Source organism: Nannospalax galili, unplaced genomic scaffold (genome assembly GCF_000622305.1).
Source record: "Nannospalax galili isolate Female #2095 unplaced genomic scaffold, S.galili_v1.0 scaffold17, whole genome shotgun sequence".
NCBI classification, from domain to species: domain Eukaryota; kingdom Metazoa; phylum Chordata; class Mammalia; order Rodentia; family Spalacidae; genus Nannospalax; species Nannospalax galili.
The window spans coordinates 4,369,060-4,389,313 of NW_008342276.1; the positions used below are offsets into that span (position 1 = coordinate 4,369,060).

The 20,254-nt window shown below is 38.6% G+C and overlaps 1 protein-coding gene across 2 annotated transcripts in view; it reads left to right on the forward strand.

Moving 5' to 3' along the window:
- The window catches only part of Colec10 (collectin subfamily member 10), a 62,130-nt gene that overhangs the window by 31,889 nt on the left and 9,987 nt on the right, over positions 1-20,254 (forward strand). Inside the window, exons 4-6 of one of the 2 annotated variants that reach the window (XR_003850336.1) lie at positions 5,342-5,395; positions 6,736-6,831; positions 9,010-9,330. Coding sequence is in view for 1 of the 2 variants with exons in the window: in XM_008837969.3 (XP_008836191.1) it covers positions 5,342-5,395; positions 6,736-6,831; positions 9,010-9,401 (542 nt within the window). In the remaining variant the exon portion in view is untranslated. Of the gene's footprint in view, positions 1-5,341; positions 5,396-6,735; positions 6,832-9,009; positions 13,388-20,254 lie in introns of those variants that run through there. The other variant, XM_008837969.3, reaches the window with a different exon arrangement.

The following is a 20,254-nucleotide window of genomic DNA, read 5'->3' on the forward strand; positions in this document are numbered from 1 at the left end:
AGGCATTGCACAACTCAGCTGCACTTATGTACATGCAAGCAATACACTCACATAAAATAAAATAAAATAAAATAAAATAAAATAAAATAAAAAATAAAATACTTTTGAAAGTGAAAAAATGGGCTAGGAACAAATCTCAATGATAGCATGCACAGACTCTGGATTTGTTTCTCAGAAACACACACATGGTCACACACATATATGTGCATATTTACATATAAATAATGAGTAAGAGGGGCTAGAGAGGTGGCCAAAAGGTAAAAGAGTGCTGTATACTTTTGTAGAGGCCCTGAGTTGGGTTCCCAGCACTCACATCAAGAAGCAGACAACTGCCTGTAACTCCAGTTCCAGTTGATTTCAACTGCTTCTGGAATCTATGGGTACCTATACTCACATACACATAATTAGAAATAATAAATATGAATCTTTAAAAAACGAAAGACAAAATGTACTATTTTATACAAGCTTGACAACTTCTACTCTTTTTTCCTTTAAGTACCACTTTTTCTTAAGATCAGTTTCTACCATTGGGTACCAATTTTCTTCACCTCCAAAAATTTGTCATCCAAATTTATGATCATGCCTTGGAATTTTAAGAAAAATAGAGATTCAGTTTGACTCACCTAGATTAATTTCATTTTTAATCTGTACTGTGACATTTATTGTCCTCATTTGGCCGTGGCCCTCCACAGTGTTTCACTGACTTGGATTAATCTCCACTTTCCAGGCTGACCTTAATGCTGTCATTTGCTCAGTTAAGGTAGCTTTCTGGATGCCAATATCTCATTTTAGGGATAAGAACTAAGAATGATTTAGCATAGGTAAATTCAATCTCAGCAAAATAAATGTTTTTACTTACGGTCAGCAATCATTTTACCCTGAAAGCATTATAATTTCCATTGTTCATTTGAATGTGACCACTAATTCTTCAAACTTAAGACAGATGTTATAGATATATTTCTACTCATAAGCCAAAATAAGGTTTAGTGAGTGCCTTAAAAAAATAATTAGTTTTGGTGATATAGACAGATTAAGCCCTAATCCTCTGTAACTGACTAAATTCACAGTAGGCGGTCTTTGTGATAGGTCAGAGCTAAGAAATAGATGCTAAGGTTGGCTTAGTATCTGAGTTGAGCCCAGTGCTGATCCCATTATGAGACAGCATGATTTCATTTATTCTCCTAATGGCCTCATCATTTTAGGTACCATAATTTCCAGTTAGGAGATGAAGGAATGCAGACTTAAGGAAATTGGATGCCTTCCCACATTCGGTTAGTGAGCAGCAGAAGTAGACCTCAAGCCCGGGGACTTGACTCCACCATGTTGCTTTGGTTTCCCAATGTGTCACTAAAAGAAAGGAATGCATTTCAAAACACTAATAAGCAGCCAAATGTTTACATCTTCTCAGAAGAAAAGCCACATACCAATGCGAGAAACTGTTTCCCACAGGAAGATCAAAGGACAGCTACTTCTGGAAAGCCTTTTCTGCTGTGACTCACTTGAGTCTTTTCCTATTCTGACCATGTACCAGGCTTTTGGTTAGTTTCACTCTATTACCTCATAGTACACCATAGTCTTCTTGTTTGCTTGTGTGTTTTTCTTTCCTTAAAAGTCCATCTTCTTCCAAAGCAAATATGGTCCTCTCCTATCCCCGGAGGAAATGTTCCAAGATTTTTGGTGGATGCCTGAAACTACAGATAGTTCAGAGCCTTTACTATGAACATTTTTTTCCTCTTCATACATTCATGTGATAAAATTTAGTGTATAAACCATGAAAAACAAGCGGTTAACCACACCAAATTAAATTTGAAGCATTTAGCAATATACTACAAGAAACGTTATGGGCATGTAGTCACTCTTTCTTATTGTACTGTATTAACACCTTCATGAGTATGTGAAGTGATAGAATGCCTATATAATCATACAAATGAGGCAAACGCAGTGGCAGGATAACATATGATCAGGATGCAATGTAAGGGCTACTTAAATGAAGCATTGCAATATGGTGATCCATCTAGTAACTGAAGATGACTAAGCAAACTAATGGGTTGACAGCATTTACAGTGTGGATACACTGCACAGACAGACGATTCATATTTCATTAAGAAGGGAATGAGATGGTATAAGTTTTATTATGCCACTCAGAATTGTATGCAATTTAAAACTTAAATTGTTTATTTCTGGAGTTTTCTATTTAATATGTTTGGAACACAGGTGATCACAGGTAACTACAACTGTGGAAAACAAACAGCAGATAAAACGATACTATTTTTCTCTATTTACATTTTTTATGTGTATTGTGGGAACGTCCCAGAATAAGAATTATAGCAGAATTGCAGTCAGTGTTCAATCCACATTGACAGAAAAGACATTCAAATACAAATAAAGAACTTAAAATATTAGATCCATACTCATAGGAGTACTCTACACTAACCAAATGTGCTGCTGGATCTGCTAAACCCACATTCATGATCATTTAAGTGCATGTTGTTTCTGTCATGTCAAGGACTGCTATTTCTTTCATAAATTTTCTTATTTTATTTTTACCTGACATATAATTATAAAAATTTAAGGGATATGATATTTTGCTACCTATGTACATTGTGTAAAGATCAAATGGGAAGAACTAGCATATCTACCACCTCAAATACTTAATTGTTTCTTTGTTGTGAAATATGCAAAATCTTTTCCAGCTACTTGGAAGGAGAGAATTCATTACTACGGACTATAATTACCCTGCAGTGCAATAGAACACCCGGACTTGCTCCTAATAACTCTAATTTTATTTCCATTGACCAACCTTTCTTGTCTACTACTTGCCACTACCTTCTCCAGCCTCTACTATCTATTGTCTTACCACCTGCTTCTATGAAGCTGTGTTCTGTTCCATATATAAGTGAGATTATATAGTCATTGACTTTCTGTACTTGGCTTATTTACTTTTATATTTTTCCTTCATTAAATCATTGGTCAGCTTGTTTAAGACACATTGTGAACTGAGGAGACAGAAATGGTGGGGTTTGAATGCCAGCACTTCCATTCACACCTAGAGCAAGTTATTTGCCTTGGTGAGCCTCATTCCTTCTTTTGCAAAATAAAGATAATCAGAGTGCCTATCTCATGAGATTAAATATGATAATATGTGTAAAGTATCCAGAATGGTGCTTGACAACTTATTTGCATTTAGTAAATACATGTTCCCTCTCTTCTATTAATATATTCTCAAAATCTTTTCTTATCTTCTCCAATTTGCATACGAAGAACTAAAGAACTTGCAGGATGCAACTAAGATGTGAACAGATCAACTTTCCTCAGTAAGGTAGCTGACATATTTCCATGTTTTTGCCCCCTTCATTTGCTATATGCTGTCCAGGCCCTTCTGTACTCTGCTGTTGAAGCTTTTGGTAGCCAAGTTCAAATGTGAAGCATTCCTTCATCTTTGTCTACTGATGCACTATCCCTTCTGGCTATTTCTTGAGTATATTATCTTTATTCAAGTCTCTTCTGGCATGTATCAGCTTCTATGATCATACTACCACATTGTCCAAGTTCATGTTCTGAGACTTCTGTTTCTAGAGCATTGTGGGTTTCAAGGATCTCTTCTTTCTGTTCGGTAAGCACCTGAATGCCTGACACCTCTATGAAGAAAGGCATCCGCATAGATGAGCTGAGAATGGGGCTACATCATTCTTTACTATGTCAGAGACTCTTGATGAGATGCACTCACCGATGAGGAAAGCAAACAGGCACCCTCAGTGGTAGTGACATAGAAGACCCGACCTGCTTTGCAGTGTCTTTGTGAAGGATGACATTGAGTGAAACCACAGTGCTGACTCCACTTACCCTGTCCTCCTGAGTCCTAGACCCAGCTCCCTGTCTGCCTCATTCCTCTCAGGGTAAATCTCCTGCTCCTCCAGCTTAGGTGACCTTCAGCCTGTGTTTATCCTTCGTCAATTTTTTCTTATTCTGCCAGATCACCATGGAAGCATGAAACTTTATTTCACTCCTCTCAGGGTCTTCCCTTTTAATCTTCAAGAACTTCAGTCAAACATTTTTTTCTTGTAAACCAAAAGCTTTTCCTTTCAATTATTGTTTCTGATCTGAGCTTCAGGAGTTATTTTGAAGTTTAAAAATAAAGCAGCATTTTTTTTTTCTTTTTATTTCAAAAATTCTGATTCTTTGAGAATTATGTTTTGGAGGACTCTGACCAGGTAAGATAATGGCCATATGGATGGAAGAACAGGTAGGAAAAATATCAAGGTTGACATTTCAGTATAGTACATTTGACAGGAATTTGCTGTGCAGATATTTGCATACATCACATCTCCTAAAAACTGCAAATTCCTCAAAATCAAAGGTTTAATTTTGTCCTTCTGTATCTTCTCCCTGAGTACCTAGCTAGCCTTCAGTCTTTTACAAAGTAAATGGTAAATATTTATTGAATTAAATTGAAAAAAATATTTTTTTAAAAGCCAAAGGTGGGGGCTGGAGAGATGGCTCAGTGGTTAAGAGCACTGGCTGCTCTTGCAGTTCAGTTCCCAACACTCAGATGGTGGCTAACAACCAACCGTAACTCCAGTTCCAGAGGATGTGACACCTTCTTCTGCCCTTCAAGAGCATTTTACAACACTTTCGTATATACAGGCAATATACTCATACACATAAAATAATAAAGATAATAAATAAAATTTTTAGTGCCAAGGGCACAGCCACATAGAATAACTTGGAGCGTAGCAAACACAGGCACTGGAGTGTGCCAACCACTGAATTCAGATTTATTTGCAAAGCAATGGTATATTTATTTTATTTCTAAATATCTATTTATTTTATGTCTATGTGCTTAGGCCTGCATGTATGAATATGCACCACATGCAAGTAGGAGTCAGAAGAGAGCATCACATACCCTGGAACTGGGTTGCAGGTGATTTTGAGCCACCATGTGGGCGCTGGGAATTGAACCTGGGTCCTCTGCGAAAGCAGTAAGCAGCCTTAAATTGCTGGGTCCTTTCTCCAGCCCATGTTTTTAAAATTGAAACCATGCTGAGCATTGTGTTACCTCGTTGAGAAGGCCACATTATAAGTGGAACAAGTCCCACAAATTCAAATGTTCCTTATACTTCCTGCAAAAAATTCAATGATCAACTAAAATTATGGCTCACCTGATTGTGTCTGCTGAAACAACTTGGAAGCAAATGATTCATAAAAGCCAAAGGATGTGCGTTGGAGAAAATGGAAATAAAATTTGAAAAACAGTTTCCTTTGATTTTGGAGGTACAGTCTGTTTTCGGTTTGAAATGACTTACATTTTATTTCCTTGTGCTTTTTCACTGATTCTGCTCAGGTGACAAAGGGGCAAAGGGTTCGGTTGGGATCCCTGGAGGAAAAGGCAAGGCAGGTACGGCATGCTCGATTTGTTTTCCTTGACTTCTGACACTTTTTCCAACGTCTTCAACTCAAAAGTAAATTATTTTTGAAGAAAAAAAAAAAAAAAACCCTCCTTGCTGTGCATTCAGCTTTATTTACACTGGCTGGAGGACAGGGAGGAAGGGAGCTTTCCCGTCTGTCCACTGGTGACTTTCCAAGCCCTGAGGAGGACATGGGGGCACATTCCATCCAGGTCATGCTCACAGTGGGATGCATACCCAGCCTATCATGGAGTAGGCCTCAATGTCTAGGACCTAGAGGGAAGCCCACACCAATACCTGCCTCAGCAACCATGGCTTGGTTGGCCACTAGTGCCTGATTCTGCCTGGCTATGGAGTCTGCTCTGTGCCAGCAGGGAGGGGGAGTCCTTAGAGCACTCAACGTGTAGTGTCTTATGGGAGGATGGAAAGTAGATTGTTTGGCATAGATTCCAGTTGTTTGCATTACCATCAGTCTAGTGAAAACCAATTCAAAGAACCATCTTATGTTCCTCATGTTTATCTGTGTGCCTGGATCAGTTAAATCACAGAATATGTTTTCCCTTTGATTCATAAAATTATTTTGACTTTTCATGCTCTCAAGTACTAAACAAATGAAAATCTTTATATGAAATCACCATTAAGTAGAAAAAGAGGATCATTTGACTTTACCATTGTTTTTCTCACTATAATAACACTTGGTAGTTAGAAAGATAGGTGAGCAAAGCGCGGTGAGTCACAAAGTAAAATGATAGTCTACAACCTGGACAGCTGGCTTTTAAAATTTAAACTGCATCTATTTACAATATTTAAACTTAGTCTTTGAAACTTGCCAGCTGTACTGCACATTGGATAATCAGAGCTAACATTTGATTGAATCATGAAAAGTTTCTTCTATCTTGGGAGAGCTGTGTGAGCTCGTGAATAAAGCAGTAACAGAAAAGAAGCCTGGCTACAAATATGCTTTAAGGAAGCTGTAAAAAAAATGTATTCTGGAATTAAGCAGATCATTTCTGTACTCAACAAAAATGCCAAATTGCGCACAGTGTCGTGAGCAGTGGTTTGCCTCACTTACTCTTTTAAAACTCTAATTTAGATTTTTTTTAACTTACTCGAAACATTTTAGTTAGACGCTTTATTAATTGTTAAAGATAATATAAACTGGAAACTTTGCTTTAAACTTTGCTTTAAATGAAAAGTTAAATGTATAGCAGGTCACAGAGAATTGTAACCAGACTGGAAAATGGAAGTAAACATTGAGAAGAGAGGAAATGCTCTTTCCACCTGGCCTGCATGCGGTTCAACATGAATTCACAGTTTTGTCATCCATAAGGTACTGTCTGTGATTGTGGAAGATACCGGAAAGTGGTTGGACAACTGGATATTAGTGTTGCTCGACTCAAAACATCTATGAAGTTCGTCAAGAATGGTAAACACATTCACTGATTTTTGTTGTTGTTGTTGAGACAGGATCTCCCTGTAACCCCATCTGGCCTAGAACTCACTATATTGACCAGGTTGGCCTCAATCTCACAGAGACTAAGACTGCTCTGCCTCACAAGTACTGTGATTAAAGGCATGTGCCACCACACCAGCTTTACTATTTTGTTTTGTTCTGTATATCTGCTAATTTGGTCTTTCAACACTACCTTTCTCAGCAGGAAATACCTTGGGTCAAACAAAGAGTCACAGTTTAAAGGTTAAATTATCCTCTAAGATTCCAGGAGTTTTAAGTCCACTAAACAGATTCATGCATCTGTGTGTCACAAGGCAAGCTGTTCCATAAGAACAAAACGGGAGAAGAGTCAAAGAGAAACATCTCAGAAAACAAGGGTTACAGTAATAGTTCCTTCCTTGAACTACTGGCAACGTAGCATTGAGCATTTATAATTGCTATGTTCTAGGTACTGTGAGTCCACAGAAGCTTGGAGAATGCCTTGACCGATACAACCACTGGAGTAGGAATTTGAATATAGGTTTTCCTAACTCCTCTCCCAACAATAAAAATCAGTACAGGACTGAAGCGTTTCCCCAAATTTAGCAACTTAGTCATTTTTGTTGTCACGTGTCCATTTTCCCTAATAGTGAGCAATAAAGTCCTTAAGTCGGTAAGGGCTCTTCTAAGACAGTGCTATTGAAGGAAGTGTTGTGGTGACTATTATGGTTGATTTTGTCTTGTGCTTTCATCTAATTAGTGTGATCCAGATACGTGTCTTACACATTATTGGAAGAACACACATGCCATCTTGTGTTCATAGTCATCTGTGGTACTAGAGGCATAGGAAAGACTTTGCATTAATTAACCAACTTAATTGGTTTTAAGATCTGGTTGTAAGTCATACTTAAGATTCTGTATCTCAGGACTGGAGAGATGGCTCACTGGTTAAAAGCACTTGTTGCTCTTCCAGAGGACCCCAGTTAAGTTCCTAGATCCCATGTCAGGCTTCTCCCAACTGTCTGTAACTCATATCCAGAGGCTCCAATAACCTCTTCTGACCTCTGTGAGCACCTGCACATGTGTCACACACACACACACACACAGACACATACATATAGATATAAATTAAAATAAATCTTAAAAACAATTTAAGATCATATATTCAGACTGTCATGAATACACCCAACCCAAAAATATAACATTTCAGTGGCCACAGATTTCTTTGTGAAGTTAAAGACCCTAAAATGAATATGGAGATGCACTTGAAACCCAAAGCACATAGGCCATGTTAGGAGTTGAAATGATTTTCAATTTCTAGTTCTGTCTTGAACAGTCACTAGCCACGTCTCCCTTACAGCCATGAAGAAGTTTGTATAATCGTAATCACTGGGCATATTCACATTCTAGAAACTTGACCAACTTCTGTATTATGCATATATATTGACTAGTGATTTTACCTTTGATAAACTTGTATATTATTTCTACAATGACCATTGAATTTAGCTTTGATACGCATTTGGCATTTCTTGGAATCTTCTACTCACTGAGGTTGAAGAGTGTCAAAGACACGAATACTATCCTCAAGGGAGTCTCAGTTCAGTGGAAGATATACAAAGGCCAACACTTAGATTAGAATGTGCTATGTTGTAAAGGAAGAAGTGGAAGGGACAACAGCACATGGGGGGAACACAGAAGACCCTATGTCCACAGAGGGACATTGGGAAACTTCATATAGAAAAACTCATTTCATTGATATCTAAGGATGAGCAGGTATTTTCCAAGTAGAGAAGAAGAAGACTTTCCAGACCTGAAGGTGTGGCTATGGGAGAGGAGAGCACACTCTTGAGACAAGTGTAGGTAAAACATAACCTAGCTTAGGAAAAAATGGTATGAGATGATCTAGGTAGCAGTTCATAGTAACAAGTCTTTGTCAACAGACAGCTATGTTGGAAGTTGAAGAGGTAAGGAAGAGTGGAGAAATGATAGACTTTCACTCTCCACTTGATCAGCAGAAAGACACAAAAGAAATTAAATGAGTGACTAGCTTATAATGATCTGAAAAATAATTCTTGAATGCTGAATAACTGAATTGAAATGAGGAAACTATATATGTACTTGCCTTTTCTTGTTTTGAGATGTATAATGATACTCTTCCCTTCCTCTCTGCAGTTATAGCAGAGATTAGGGAAACCGAAGAGAAATTCTACTACATCGTGCAGGAGGAGAAGAACTACAGGGAATCCCTGACTCACTGCAGGATCCGGGGAGGAATGCTAGCCATGCCTAAAGATGAGGCTGTCAACACCCTTATTGCTGACTACGTTGCCAAAAGCGGCTTCTTTCGGGTGTTCATTGGGGTGAATGACCTTGAGCGGGAGGGGCAGTATGTGTTCACAGACAACACTCCATTGCAGAACTACAGCAACTGGAATGAGGGGGAGCCCAGTGACCCCTATGGTCATGAGGACTGTGTGGAGATGCTGAGCTCTGGTAGGTGGAATGACACAGAGTGCCATCTTACCATGTATTTCATCTGTGAGTTTGTCAAGAAGAAAAAGTAACTTTCCTTATGCTACAAAATCACTCTTTTCCTGTAACTACTAGCAGTTATTTTTATCCACCTTTTCTTCCTAATTACACTGCATTTGCTAAAATAAGATTAGGAGCTTCCCTCAACCATGCTCTTCTGCGTCAATTGTGACATTTTTATACACAATTGGTCCAATAGCTCATCACATGAATTGCATCCTGAGAGAGAATTGAAACCACTAGTCAGGCAGGAGGTGTTTGTATATGACTACATGGATATGCTGTTGACCTTTGCTTTGTTTGCTCTCCCCAGAGCCCCATACACGGTGGGTAATTGAATAATTGGTGATGAATAGGTTGATTGTGTGATAATTGAGCTAACTTGACCTTGCTCAAAGTTTATAAATATATAGGAAGGACTTCTGTGAATAATGTCAAGATATCTTTCTCAAAACTAATTTCATTAGGCACCTGCTACAGAAGAGACATATTTGAAATAATTTAACTTTAAACCTCCTGTGGGAGTTTCTAATTTAGTGATCTGTTCCTGACAATGTGGGATCCTGAAAACTTGTCTGTACTTCTGATCTACTGCTTTGACTAAAATTTGGCAACAGGTATCTTGGGTCTTTCCTGTGGAATTTTGTCTCTGATCCCTATTCAACACTCTAATTTAATGAAAGGGGAACTCGGAAGGCAAAATGAAAGAATTGTTTCTAAACAATATACATTATACTCCTTTTTATTAAATTTCCCCTTGCTACTAATGGTTCCATTTTTTTCCATGAGTATATTCATGAAAACTTATTCTTCCTTTTTGGCATAGATAATGAGGGAAGGGAGTTCTGAAGTCTTCAGAAAACTCTAGAAACTTTAAAGTGCTACCTTCTCCAGGGCCCCTTCTTCCTGGCGCTGATATATCTCTCATAGTAAAATTTTATGGGAAGCCTTTCACTCTCTGGAAATTAATGTTGCCAGAGCTGCCCTTCCTGATACTCTGATATCACAGGAATACCAGGGACAGCATTTGGAGTGTGAATAGAACCTCATCTACTGAGTTGGCAAAATTCTACCTTGAGCTGCAGATCAAACCTCAAAGCAGCTTTCATTTGGCATTTGAAAACAAACAGTTGAACTAAACTCTAGATTATCTCCTTATAAACTGATGCTCCACTTATGGGTTGTGACACATGATGAGACTGTTCAAAATGCTGGCAAAACAGTTAATGAAATAAGAGAAACGGATCAACAACATATGTTCTCTGTAAACCATCTGTCCATGATTTTGCCCATGACTAACTGGTTGTAAGATAAGATTTAATGAAATTAGCTCTGTGTATTCAACAAGAGTTCACAAACCCAGATCCTATAGGGTTCATAGAGATGGCATAAATATATGAAATGCAACAGGTAAGGCCCTGGCCCCCTGAGCATAGCCTGCTCTTTGAAAGAGCCAATTGTTCCTCAGTTATGCAAGACCCAGCCTTGCTGCATACCAGTGGCCTGACATTTGAACAGAATTCAGAAAGCTGGAACTTTATAACTTCATATTTTTAAGTGTTGACAATTAATCAATTTTTAACCTAGATTTTAAGGCATACAAGAGTCTGCTGGCCCAATTGTGATCTTTCCATTTCTTACCTCTAAGGAAAGTTCTGAAGGTTCTAATCATGCCAGATGTCATTAAGATATGATGACATCAAAGTCAGGTCTCCCACGAGACCTTAACTCAGTTCAGCTCAGTAGCAGAAATATCTTAGTTGTCTGACATTTATCAGGTTATTAAACTGTCTACAGAGTGTCTTTTGAGAATGTGGCATAGGGTATTTGAAGGCTGATAGGCTTAATAAAATTACAAAGAGGACACCATGCCAAAGCCGGCATCTTTGGATAGAATGCCAGCTCAGATTATGTGGACTAGGGACACTTATAAATACAGGGAGAAAAAGACAGGGCTGGCAGAGGAGAGGAGCCAAGAGAAACCACAGTCTAGGGGCAGCCCTCATTTGGATCCATGTTCTTATTTGTTCTAAGTCCCTGGAGTCTGAATATTTCTTAACATACAGCCAATAACATCATTTCTGTTATGAACATTATAATGCTAACAACAGTTCTCTCAATACTCATTTTTGCTATGGATGCTTCTAAGAGTAGATGACATAGTTTCAAATAATAGGATTGATCATAAGCCTTGCCTGGAAGAAAATTTAAGACATTATATGTTCAATTAGAATTATACAAAAATATATACTTTTTTCTATTTTTCTTTCAAGATATAGTGTCAGTATGTAACATAGGCTTTCCTCAAATTCCCAGTCCTTCTGCCTCAGCCCCTTGGGTGCTGGGATTACAGACATGCAAAGCCATGACCAAATGAAAACTTGTACATACAGTGCATTTTGTCCTTTTTAAATGTCTTTGTATAGCCTTGCTCATTTGATCTTGATAATACCTGAGACATATGAAAGGCAGTCATTTTTACTTCCATTTTACCAGTGAAAATACTGAGGCCCAAGGAAGCAAAGATTTTGAAAAAAAGCAATACATTTGAGAGAAAAGCGACCTTTCTCTAGACTGCTAGTCCAAACTGCCAGCTCCCTGGATTGCATACTGTGAAGGTAGCAAGATTTGTATGGGACAAGAAAAAGAAGGCAAATAGTATCACTCATAGCACTGTCAACAGACTGAAACCAGGTTCTTGCAGGTGTTAACACTGAACAGAAAGTGATGGTGTGGCTCCATAAAGGGGACACAAGTTCTAGTTTGGCAGCATTGCTTAACTCGAGATCTAGTGTCATGGCTGCCTGAATGTCAGTCAATGCTGATTGTGACCCTTACTAGCTATATTAGGGGACTATTACAAACAGTTCTCTCAATTGACAATTGTGATGACTAAGGAGGAATTATGGTGAGGTGTGTGAGAAAGTACCAGCTAGATAGATGCGATAAAACTTAGACATTACTATTTGTCACATGTGCATATAAAAAAGAAACAAAATACATTTTGATATAAATGAAAAATACCTAAGTATATATCAAATAAATACTATAAATCAACATGTGTACTATATAAGCAATATAACTATGCACATACTAACATATATATATGTATATAGCAAGGTAATCTTCCTTATCCTTATTTATAGATAAAATTTTATCTTAAGAAGGTGAATACATTTTTGAGAAGCCTCACTACTTGTTAGTCTTTGAGCCAAGGTTCAGAACTGGGTATGATTGATTCGAAAACAAGACATAATTGTTCGTTATGAATTTTTGGTTATCATACATAGAAAGGGTTTCACGATGACATTTTCAACATTTCTACTTTATTGTCACTCCTCACTGCCTTTCCTCATTCCCCTTTCCTCATTTTGCTGTTTCCCTTCTTCCTCCCAAATAGCCCCTACATCTGCTGAAATGTCATTTATCTGAACTTTCATTTAATCATATAAAAAGTAATGAATTTTCAAGCACAGAAGGAAAATCCTTGGGGACTGAAGGGATGGCTCAGTGGTTGTGAGTGCTTACTGCTCCTTCAGAGGACCAGAGTTCAGTTTCAAGCATCCACAATGGGTGGCTCACCATTGTTTTTAACTCCATCTCTAAGAGATCTGGCACCATCTTTTGGACTCCATAGCCACCTGCTCTCAAACATGCACGTTCACACACACACACACACACACACACACACACACACACACCCATATACACATAATTAAAACATAATTCTTTTTTAAAAACATAAAACCATTAACTTGTGTTACCTTTCAGTTATAAAACCTTCACACTACAGCTAAGACCTTTCAAATAAGAGAGAAAACATCTGTTATGTCATCTCGAATGGGGATTGAGAAAGAACTGTTCACCATTGATACTGTACACATAAACCTTTTATAATATAGGAATTCATTTTAATGTTTCCTTAACAGATGGTCATGCAATCTGTATTTGAATGTTTTTGGTAATTTGATAAACCCTTATAGCATATTAAAATACACTTTCTCTAATTTGCACCCATTGTCCTTGTTCTGCCTTTTTCTGTTTGTAATTGGGAAGTTTGGCCCTGACACCAACTGGGGCATCAACATCAGTTTCTTGGGGAAAGAACACAGGATGGAAAGAACTGTTCTCACTGTGTCAATCGTCATCAAAGTGGATATATAGTACTATACTTTGCTCAGAACCTAAATGGTGTGCATTATATCAAATTGAAATGTTGTTGATATGTCACAAGAGGTAGAGATGAGGGGTACTGGCAGTTCTCAGTCAATTGGGGCATCTCAACCATAGATAATTTATTCATTAGGAAGGAGTATAACTTGTTCATGGCCCAACTCCTTGGGGAAGAGACTGTAAAAGAGCAGGTGGTTGGTAAAGCCCATTGAATGGATAAAGAGCAAGCATCAAGCTTTGATGAAAAACAATTAAATGGCTTTGGGTGTCGTGGTTGACTTCTGTTGTCACCTTAACACACTTGGGAAGATGAAACCTCAACTAGAGAATTTTCTCTATCATATTAGCCTGTGGGCATGTCTGTGAGAGTTTTTTGTTGTTAAGTGGTATGGGAGGGCCCAGCCCACTGTGGTATCATCCTGGGCAGATGGTTCTGGGTTGTATAAGGAATCAGGCTGAGTAGGGGCCAGAGGAACAAGCCAGTAAGCAGTGTTCCTCCATGGTCTCTGCTTTGGGTCCTGCCTTGAGTGCCTGCCCTGACTTTCCTTAAATATGGACTGTGCCTTGAAAGAGTAAGATAGAACAAACCCTTTCCTCTCCAAGTCAGTTTGTTCAGAGTCATTTATCACAATAGAGAAGTAAGCTAGAACAGATATTGAGTGAGGTATTACTGTGACAGATGTGACCACATTGTTTTTGAGGAGGATTGTGGAAGTGTTTTGGAGCTTTGGGCTGGAAAAGCTGTTGAGTGCTCAGAGCTTTGTGAGCTGTTCTGTTGGAGCTTAGAAGATAAGAATGGTGAGAAAAATGCAGGTGATGGAAGCCTAGCTTGTGATGTTTCAGAGGAAAGTTTGAGGTTTCATCAAAGATTTGAACAGGGCCAATTGTACGATATTTTGAATAAAGAATCTGTGGTTTCTAGTCAACTAGGACTAAAGAAACAACTGTGATTAAGGAGAGACCAGCATCATGAAGGCAAAATATTCTGAGAAGTATGTCCTCAGTGCCAGAACAGAAGTTTTGGTCTACAGTGGCCAAGGCTGCATCTCAAGCTGGTAGCCAAACTTGGTAATGTGTAGGAGTTTCCCATATGGTAATGATTTTTAAAGGCATGAACGAGTCATGGAGAGCAGCTGAGACTTGGCATCATTTGGCAAGGTTGGAGTCACTGCAGAGAGGCCAGGAGGCCATTGATAAAGGTGCGGCTCAGTTGCAATGGTTACCCCAAGATACTGAAAATGCCAGGACCATAGGATGATCACCAAAGGTAGCAGTGGGCATGGAGCGAAGCCAGCCTGAGCCTACAAGATAAGCTGTATGTGCTGTGGATGGTAGAGCCAGAGAAGTGTAGCTGCCAAGTTCTTTGGAGTCAGAAGATTATGATTGAGTCCCAGTCATTGGACACTGAGCTACATTGCTGGACTTTGGCTTTGCTTATTTGCACCCAACTCTTCCTTCTTGAAAACTTATGTTTTTATGGTACAGAAGTCCACAGTTGAAAGAATTTGGATTATTTTAAAGAGCTATTGAACTTTTAAGTCATTGAATTTTTGGAGACTGTGGGACTTTTAAAGTTGTACTATGCTTTATATTGTGATATTAATGTGAGATCCTAAGGACAAAAAACTAACAGAAATGTTATGGTTTAAAGTGGTATCTGTGTGCCAAGGTTGACAAAGGGTAAATATGCCTCAGCTGGGTAATTTCCTCTATGGGATTGGGCACATCTCTGAGACACTTTCTTGACTGTTAAGTGATGTGGGAGGGCCCAGACCACTGTGGGTGGTGCCACCCTGGACAGGTGGTTCTAAGTTGTATAAGAAAACATGTTGAGCATGGGCCAGAGGAACAAGCCAGTAAGCAGTGTTCCTCCACGGTCTCTTGAGTTCCTGTCCTGATTCCCCTTAAATATGGACTGTGCCTTGGAAGAGTAAGATAAAATAAACAATTTCCTTTCCAAACTTGGTTTTGGTCAGTGTTTTATCATAGCAAAAGAGAAACAAACTAGAACACTACGCTTAGGAGAATAGTAGAATTCATTAACTCCAGAATTGCTAATAAATACAAACGGTGTTTAGTATGTTTTGGGTTGTATCACAGTAAAAACTGGAGACACCATGGAGGAAACAGATCAAATCCTAGACTCATAAGCAGAACTTATTTCAGGTTGTTCATCAGGCCTATGACACTGAGATTCAAGAGTCAAAACACTGTCAGGATTCTATGAATGCATCCTACTTTTGTATCTGTGTTGTTACAACACAGCAGCTCTTCAATGGTGTGCTAAAATGAATAGGGAAAGGATCTTTGTAGGAGGACGTGCAGTACCCTTTCTGGAAGAGTAACATTGATACATCTGTTAACACACCAGTTTGAGCTTACTCATTTTGATGCAAACACGAAGTTCCCATCTTAAATTGACGTATATCCACCCACATTGTTTCATTATAAGACAGAATATATATTCATGGTCGTGCATGAATGAGAATTAACAAGTAGCAACTGTTTCTTTGCTTTATTTTTTCCTGGTGACTTATACCAGACAGTCAAACTCCTGGACTGTCAATTTCACTGGGAAATATGGAGGAGAGAGGGAGAGTGAGCCAGTCATTTTATAACTGGTTAAACTGTGATTCTGTGATTATAGCAACACTGACTTCATCACCATGTCGGCAACTCAGCTTGAGAAATGAAACTTACTATGAGTCTGTGCAACTTTAAAGGTATATAAGCCTTTGGTATATGTGCTGTTAACATTAGAAATCTGAAACATTAATTTATCAATAGTTAATTGCTGCTTTTTATGTAAATCTAGTTAGTATTCCTTCAGGAGCGAAGTTGAAAATGGGGACAGGCTTCAATCCACCTCTCAATGTACTGAGAAAACTCTAGCCCAGGGAGCAGTACTCACAACTTTTGTTACTGTGTACAAAACATCCTAGAAGTCACAAGAGTATAGCCCATCTTGAGAAAATGAAGTGAAAGGTTGAAATAGTAAAACACATTACATTTGTATTCAATAAGGTGCAGGTAAGTGCCTAACTGAGAAGCAGTCTGTGTACTAGGAAGCAAGGGTGGCGGGAGGCATTTCCTTGATAGTTCACAACTTCACATAATTATTTACGGAACCAACTCAGAGAAGAAAATCCTAGAGAAAACTTAGCAGAAATCATGTGCTTCCGTAGTGGATGCTTTCTGGACACACTTATGTTTATGTTTAAAAATCTCTTCCCCAAATCCCTGATTCTGAGAGCTAATCATTGACTTTTTTGATCTTAGTACTTTTCAGGGAGTCGAGTTTTAAGGTTGTTGGGGGATTGTTCTGCTACCATGTGCTTGCAACATCGCCCCCCATTTCACATAACAGAGACATTTCTGTTTCCCCAAAGAAGCTTAAAGCATAAAGAACAGACTTAGTAAACACAGAGAGAATATTCATGTGATAGCTTTAGTTGTTAACTTAATACACCTGGAAAGAGAAAACTTTAGTGAAGGAATTTCCTCCATTAAGTTGGCCTGTCAGCCCTTTTCTAGATGCCTAATTGATGTAGGAGGGTCCAGCCCACTGAGGGTGGTGATATCTCTAGGCAAGTGAACTTGGGCTATATAAGAAAAGTAGCTGAGCAAGCCAGAAGAAGCGAGCCAGTGATCTCTGCTTCAGTTCCTGCCTCCAGGTCCCTGCCTTCAGTCCCTTCTCTGACTTCTTTCAGTGATGGATTGTGACCTGGGAGTTATAAAGTGAAATAAATCCTTTTCTCCCCAAGTTGCTTTTGGTTATAGTGTTTATTATAATGACAGAACATCAAATTCAGTTAGTTACTTTTCTCTTAGATGTGATCAACTACCTAAGAAAGCAATTTACATGAGGAAATATTCATTTTGGCTCGCAGTTTGAGCTAATACAGTCTATCACGGCAAAGAAGGCATGACGGTGGGCAGCTTCCTAGTGGGAGAGTACAATAGCTGACTTCATCTTTCAAGTCAGTCAGGAAGCAGAGAAGGAACAGGAAGATGGCTACAAACCTCAAGGCATGAGCCTCAGAAATCTACTTCTTCCAGCTAGGCCTTGCCTCCTAAATGTTCCTCAGCCTCCCAAATTAGCACCTCAAGCTGGGAATTAAATGCTCAGACACATGATCCCTTGAGGGAGAGTTCAAATCCAAATTATAGCAGAAAGCTATTTCTTGTTGGGTCACTACACTTGAGAAGTAGTAAATGAGTTCATATATATATATGAATACATATATATATATATGAATACATTTGACACCTAAGAATGAAGTATCATAAAATGATACTTTGGGGGACTGTACAGATAGCTTAGTTGGTAAACTGTGTGCCTGGCAAGCATAGAAAACTCAGTTCAAACCTAAAATACACATAAAATAGCTGGGCATGGTGGCATGCTCTTGTAAACCCAGCAGTCAGGTGCCATAAACAGACAAATCTCTGGGGCTCACTGGCCAGCACACCTAGACTACTGTCCAGCTCCAGGCCAGAAGGAGACTCTGTCTCAAAAAACAAGATATTTGGCTCTTGAGAAATAAAACCCACGGTTGTCATTTCTGCAATATGGCTTGCACATACACACACACCCCCACAGACACACAAGCACCTGCATATACATGTGCATGCATGCACATAAAAAAGACAGTTTCTGAATAGTTTGAAAATATCAATTTGTTTCTGAATTTGCTAATCCCAAACACTCCTGCACAGTGAAATATTTTAGAAAGGCAAGACGTAAGCATATATATTTTGGTCTCTCCCCTTGAAATTACAAATTTAAAAAAAAGCAGTGTTCTTTTCCTTCAATTAATCCATGTCATTGGGGCTGGGGGCGGGGCACTATATCACTGAGGATCGCCCCAAGTATTTTTGTGCTAAGTTACTCTCATCCTTACATTATGGAAAATTCAGTAGCTCAATTTACATGAATATTTGAACTTTACCAATTCATGCTCCATAAATTGTCCAGACAGTATTTGTATGGCGATATTGTTCCCAAGGTAAAAGCTGTATTTCTCTGATCACCACAAAGAAGCCCTCAGTTCTGAGTGGCCAGAAATCACTTGGTATTTGGGTCCAGGTTTGCAAAACCTCTGAGTTTTCACTGTCAAATTGTTTGCATTCCTAAATAATTTTGATGCTTTAGATTCTGAAGCATTCCTGTATTTATCATAACTTTTCTTTGCTATTAATTCTTGGACATTACCAGCCATGTTGCTTGAGAATATCCTTAGACTTTGCCAAAGTGTAATTAGCATGTGCCCATTGGGATTGTAGAGCCATAGTTCCTTTAGTGTTGACAAGACTTCTTTCTTTGAAACCAAATACCAAAAAAGAATGAAGGGCACTTACCATGACCATTGGAAGTTAACTCTTCCTCATGGAGGTTGATGCACTCAGTGGCTCTTTATGTTAATGGATCTTTGGTTAAACATGTGAACTAATGAATATCCTACTCTACAAGTTCCAATGAAGTCTGCCTCAGTTCACCTCACCTGGACAGCGGATCCTTTAAGTGTCCAAATTCTCGGAGATATTTATCTTAGAAGAAAGCAAATCTACCTTATTTCTCAGATACCTTCATTAAACTCCTGCTGAAAGACCATGACTAAAACTACTGATTGTGAGAAAACTACTCTGTGAAGTAAAAAACAGCAGAAGCCCTTAGGTACCCATCAGGCATTAGTAATCTGAAGAGATTAAACTCCGAGACTATCTTACTCCCTCATATCTTGGAGTTTCTTTAGAAGCCTCATTTTGACCAACTTAAAGATGGCTGGTAGCCCCATGAACTTACCACCTCGGTGAATAACAGCTTCATGGACTGCCCTTTGATTTACTGACACACTTGAGAAAGATATGCTAAGCTTTCACTTCTCAATGCACTGCTTTTCTGGGAAAATTATTCTCTCCAACTATTGGAGGGAAGTTGAGAGGAGATGGTTTCTGATCCACCTTATTTTAAGCACGTCAAGAAGATAATTTCCTTTTTTCTCATTAATGGAATGTGCCCAATAAGTCTTTGATTCTTCTGCCACCACGTACCAGGTTTCTTATCAGCCCACTCTGACACAGAGGGTGTATATTATCCTTATTTCCTTTCATCTCCTCAGTTTTCAGATTCTTTTGACCATCTATCTCATATGCTAAGAATGCCTTAGACCTAGATCAAAGAAGTAAGCGATAAATTAAAGGACTGAAGAAATAAAACTCATGCATATTTCAGTAATTAATCAAGAATGATATGTACCAAATTATACATCTAAGCAAGTTTCCCTTCTATTACTCATTAGGATTCACTCAAGTCAATGACGGTCAGCAACCCATAGGAGACAAGAAGCACATTATGTTGGAGAAACCCTGAGAGAACAAGTTTCTTCTTCTTCTAAAGGCCTGTCAGAAACAACTTAGGTTACCTTATATGACAGTGACTTTGCTACTTAGCAACCATATCACACACAACTAAAGGCCATGTTTTAAATATTAACATTTTTTCAGTGCCAACTTTACAATCCTATATTATCTGAGCCTGTGTCACAAGACCAAAATAAGTTCCCTTATGTTTTTTTTCCTCAGGTACTTTCCTTAGGCAAGCTTGACTATGGAATACTATAGAAACTATGGACACAGAAATGGGATTTGATGGTACAGAAATGAGTGGGATTACTTAGAACAAGGATGTTGAATGTAAAAGTATATATCT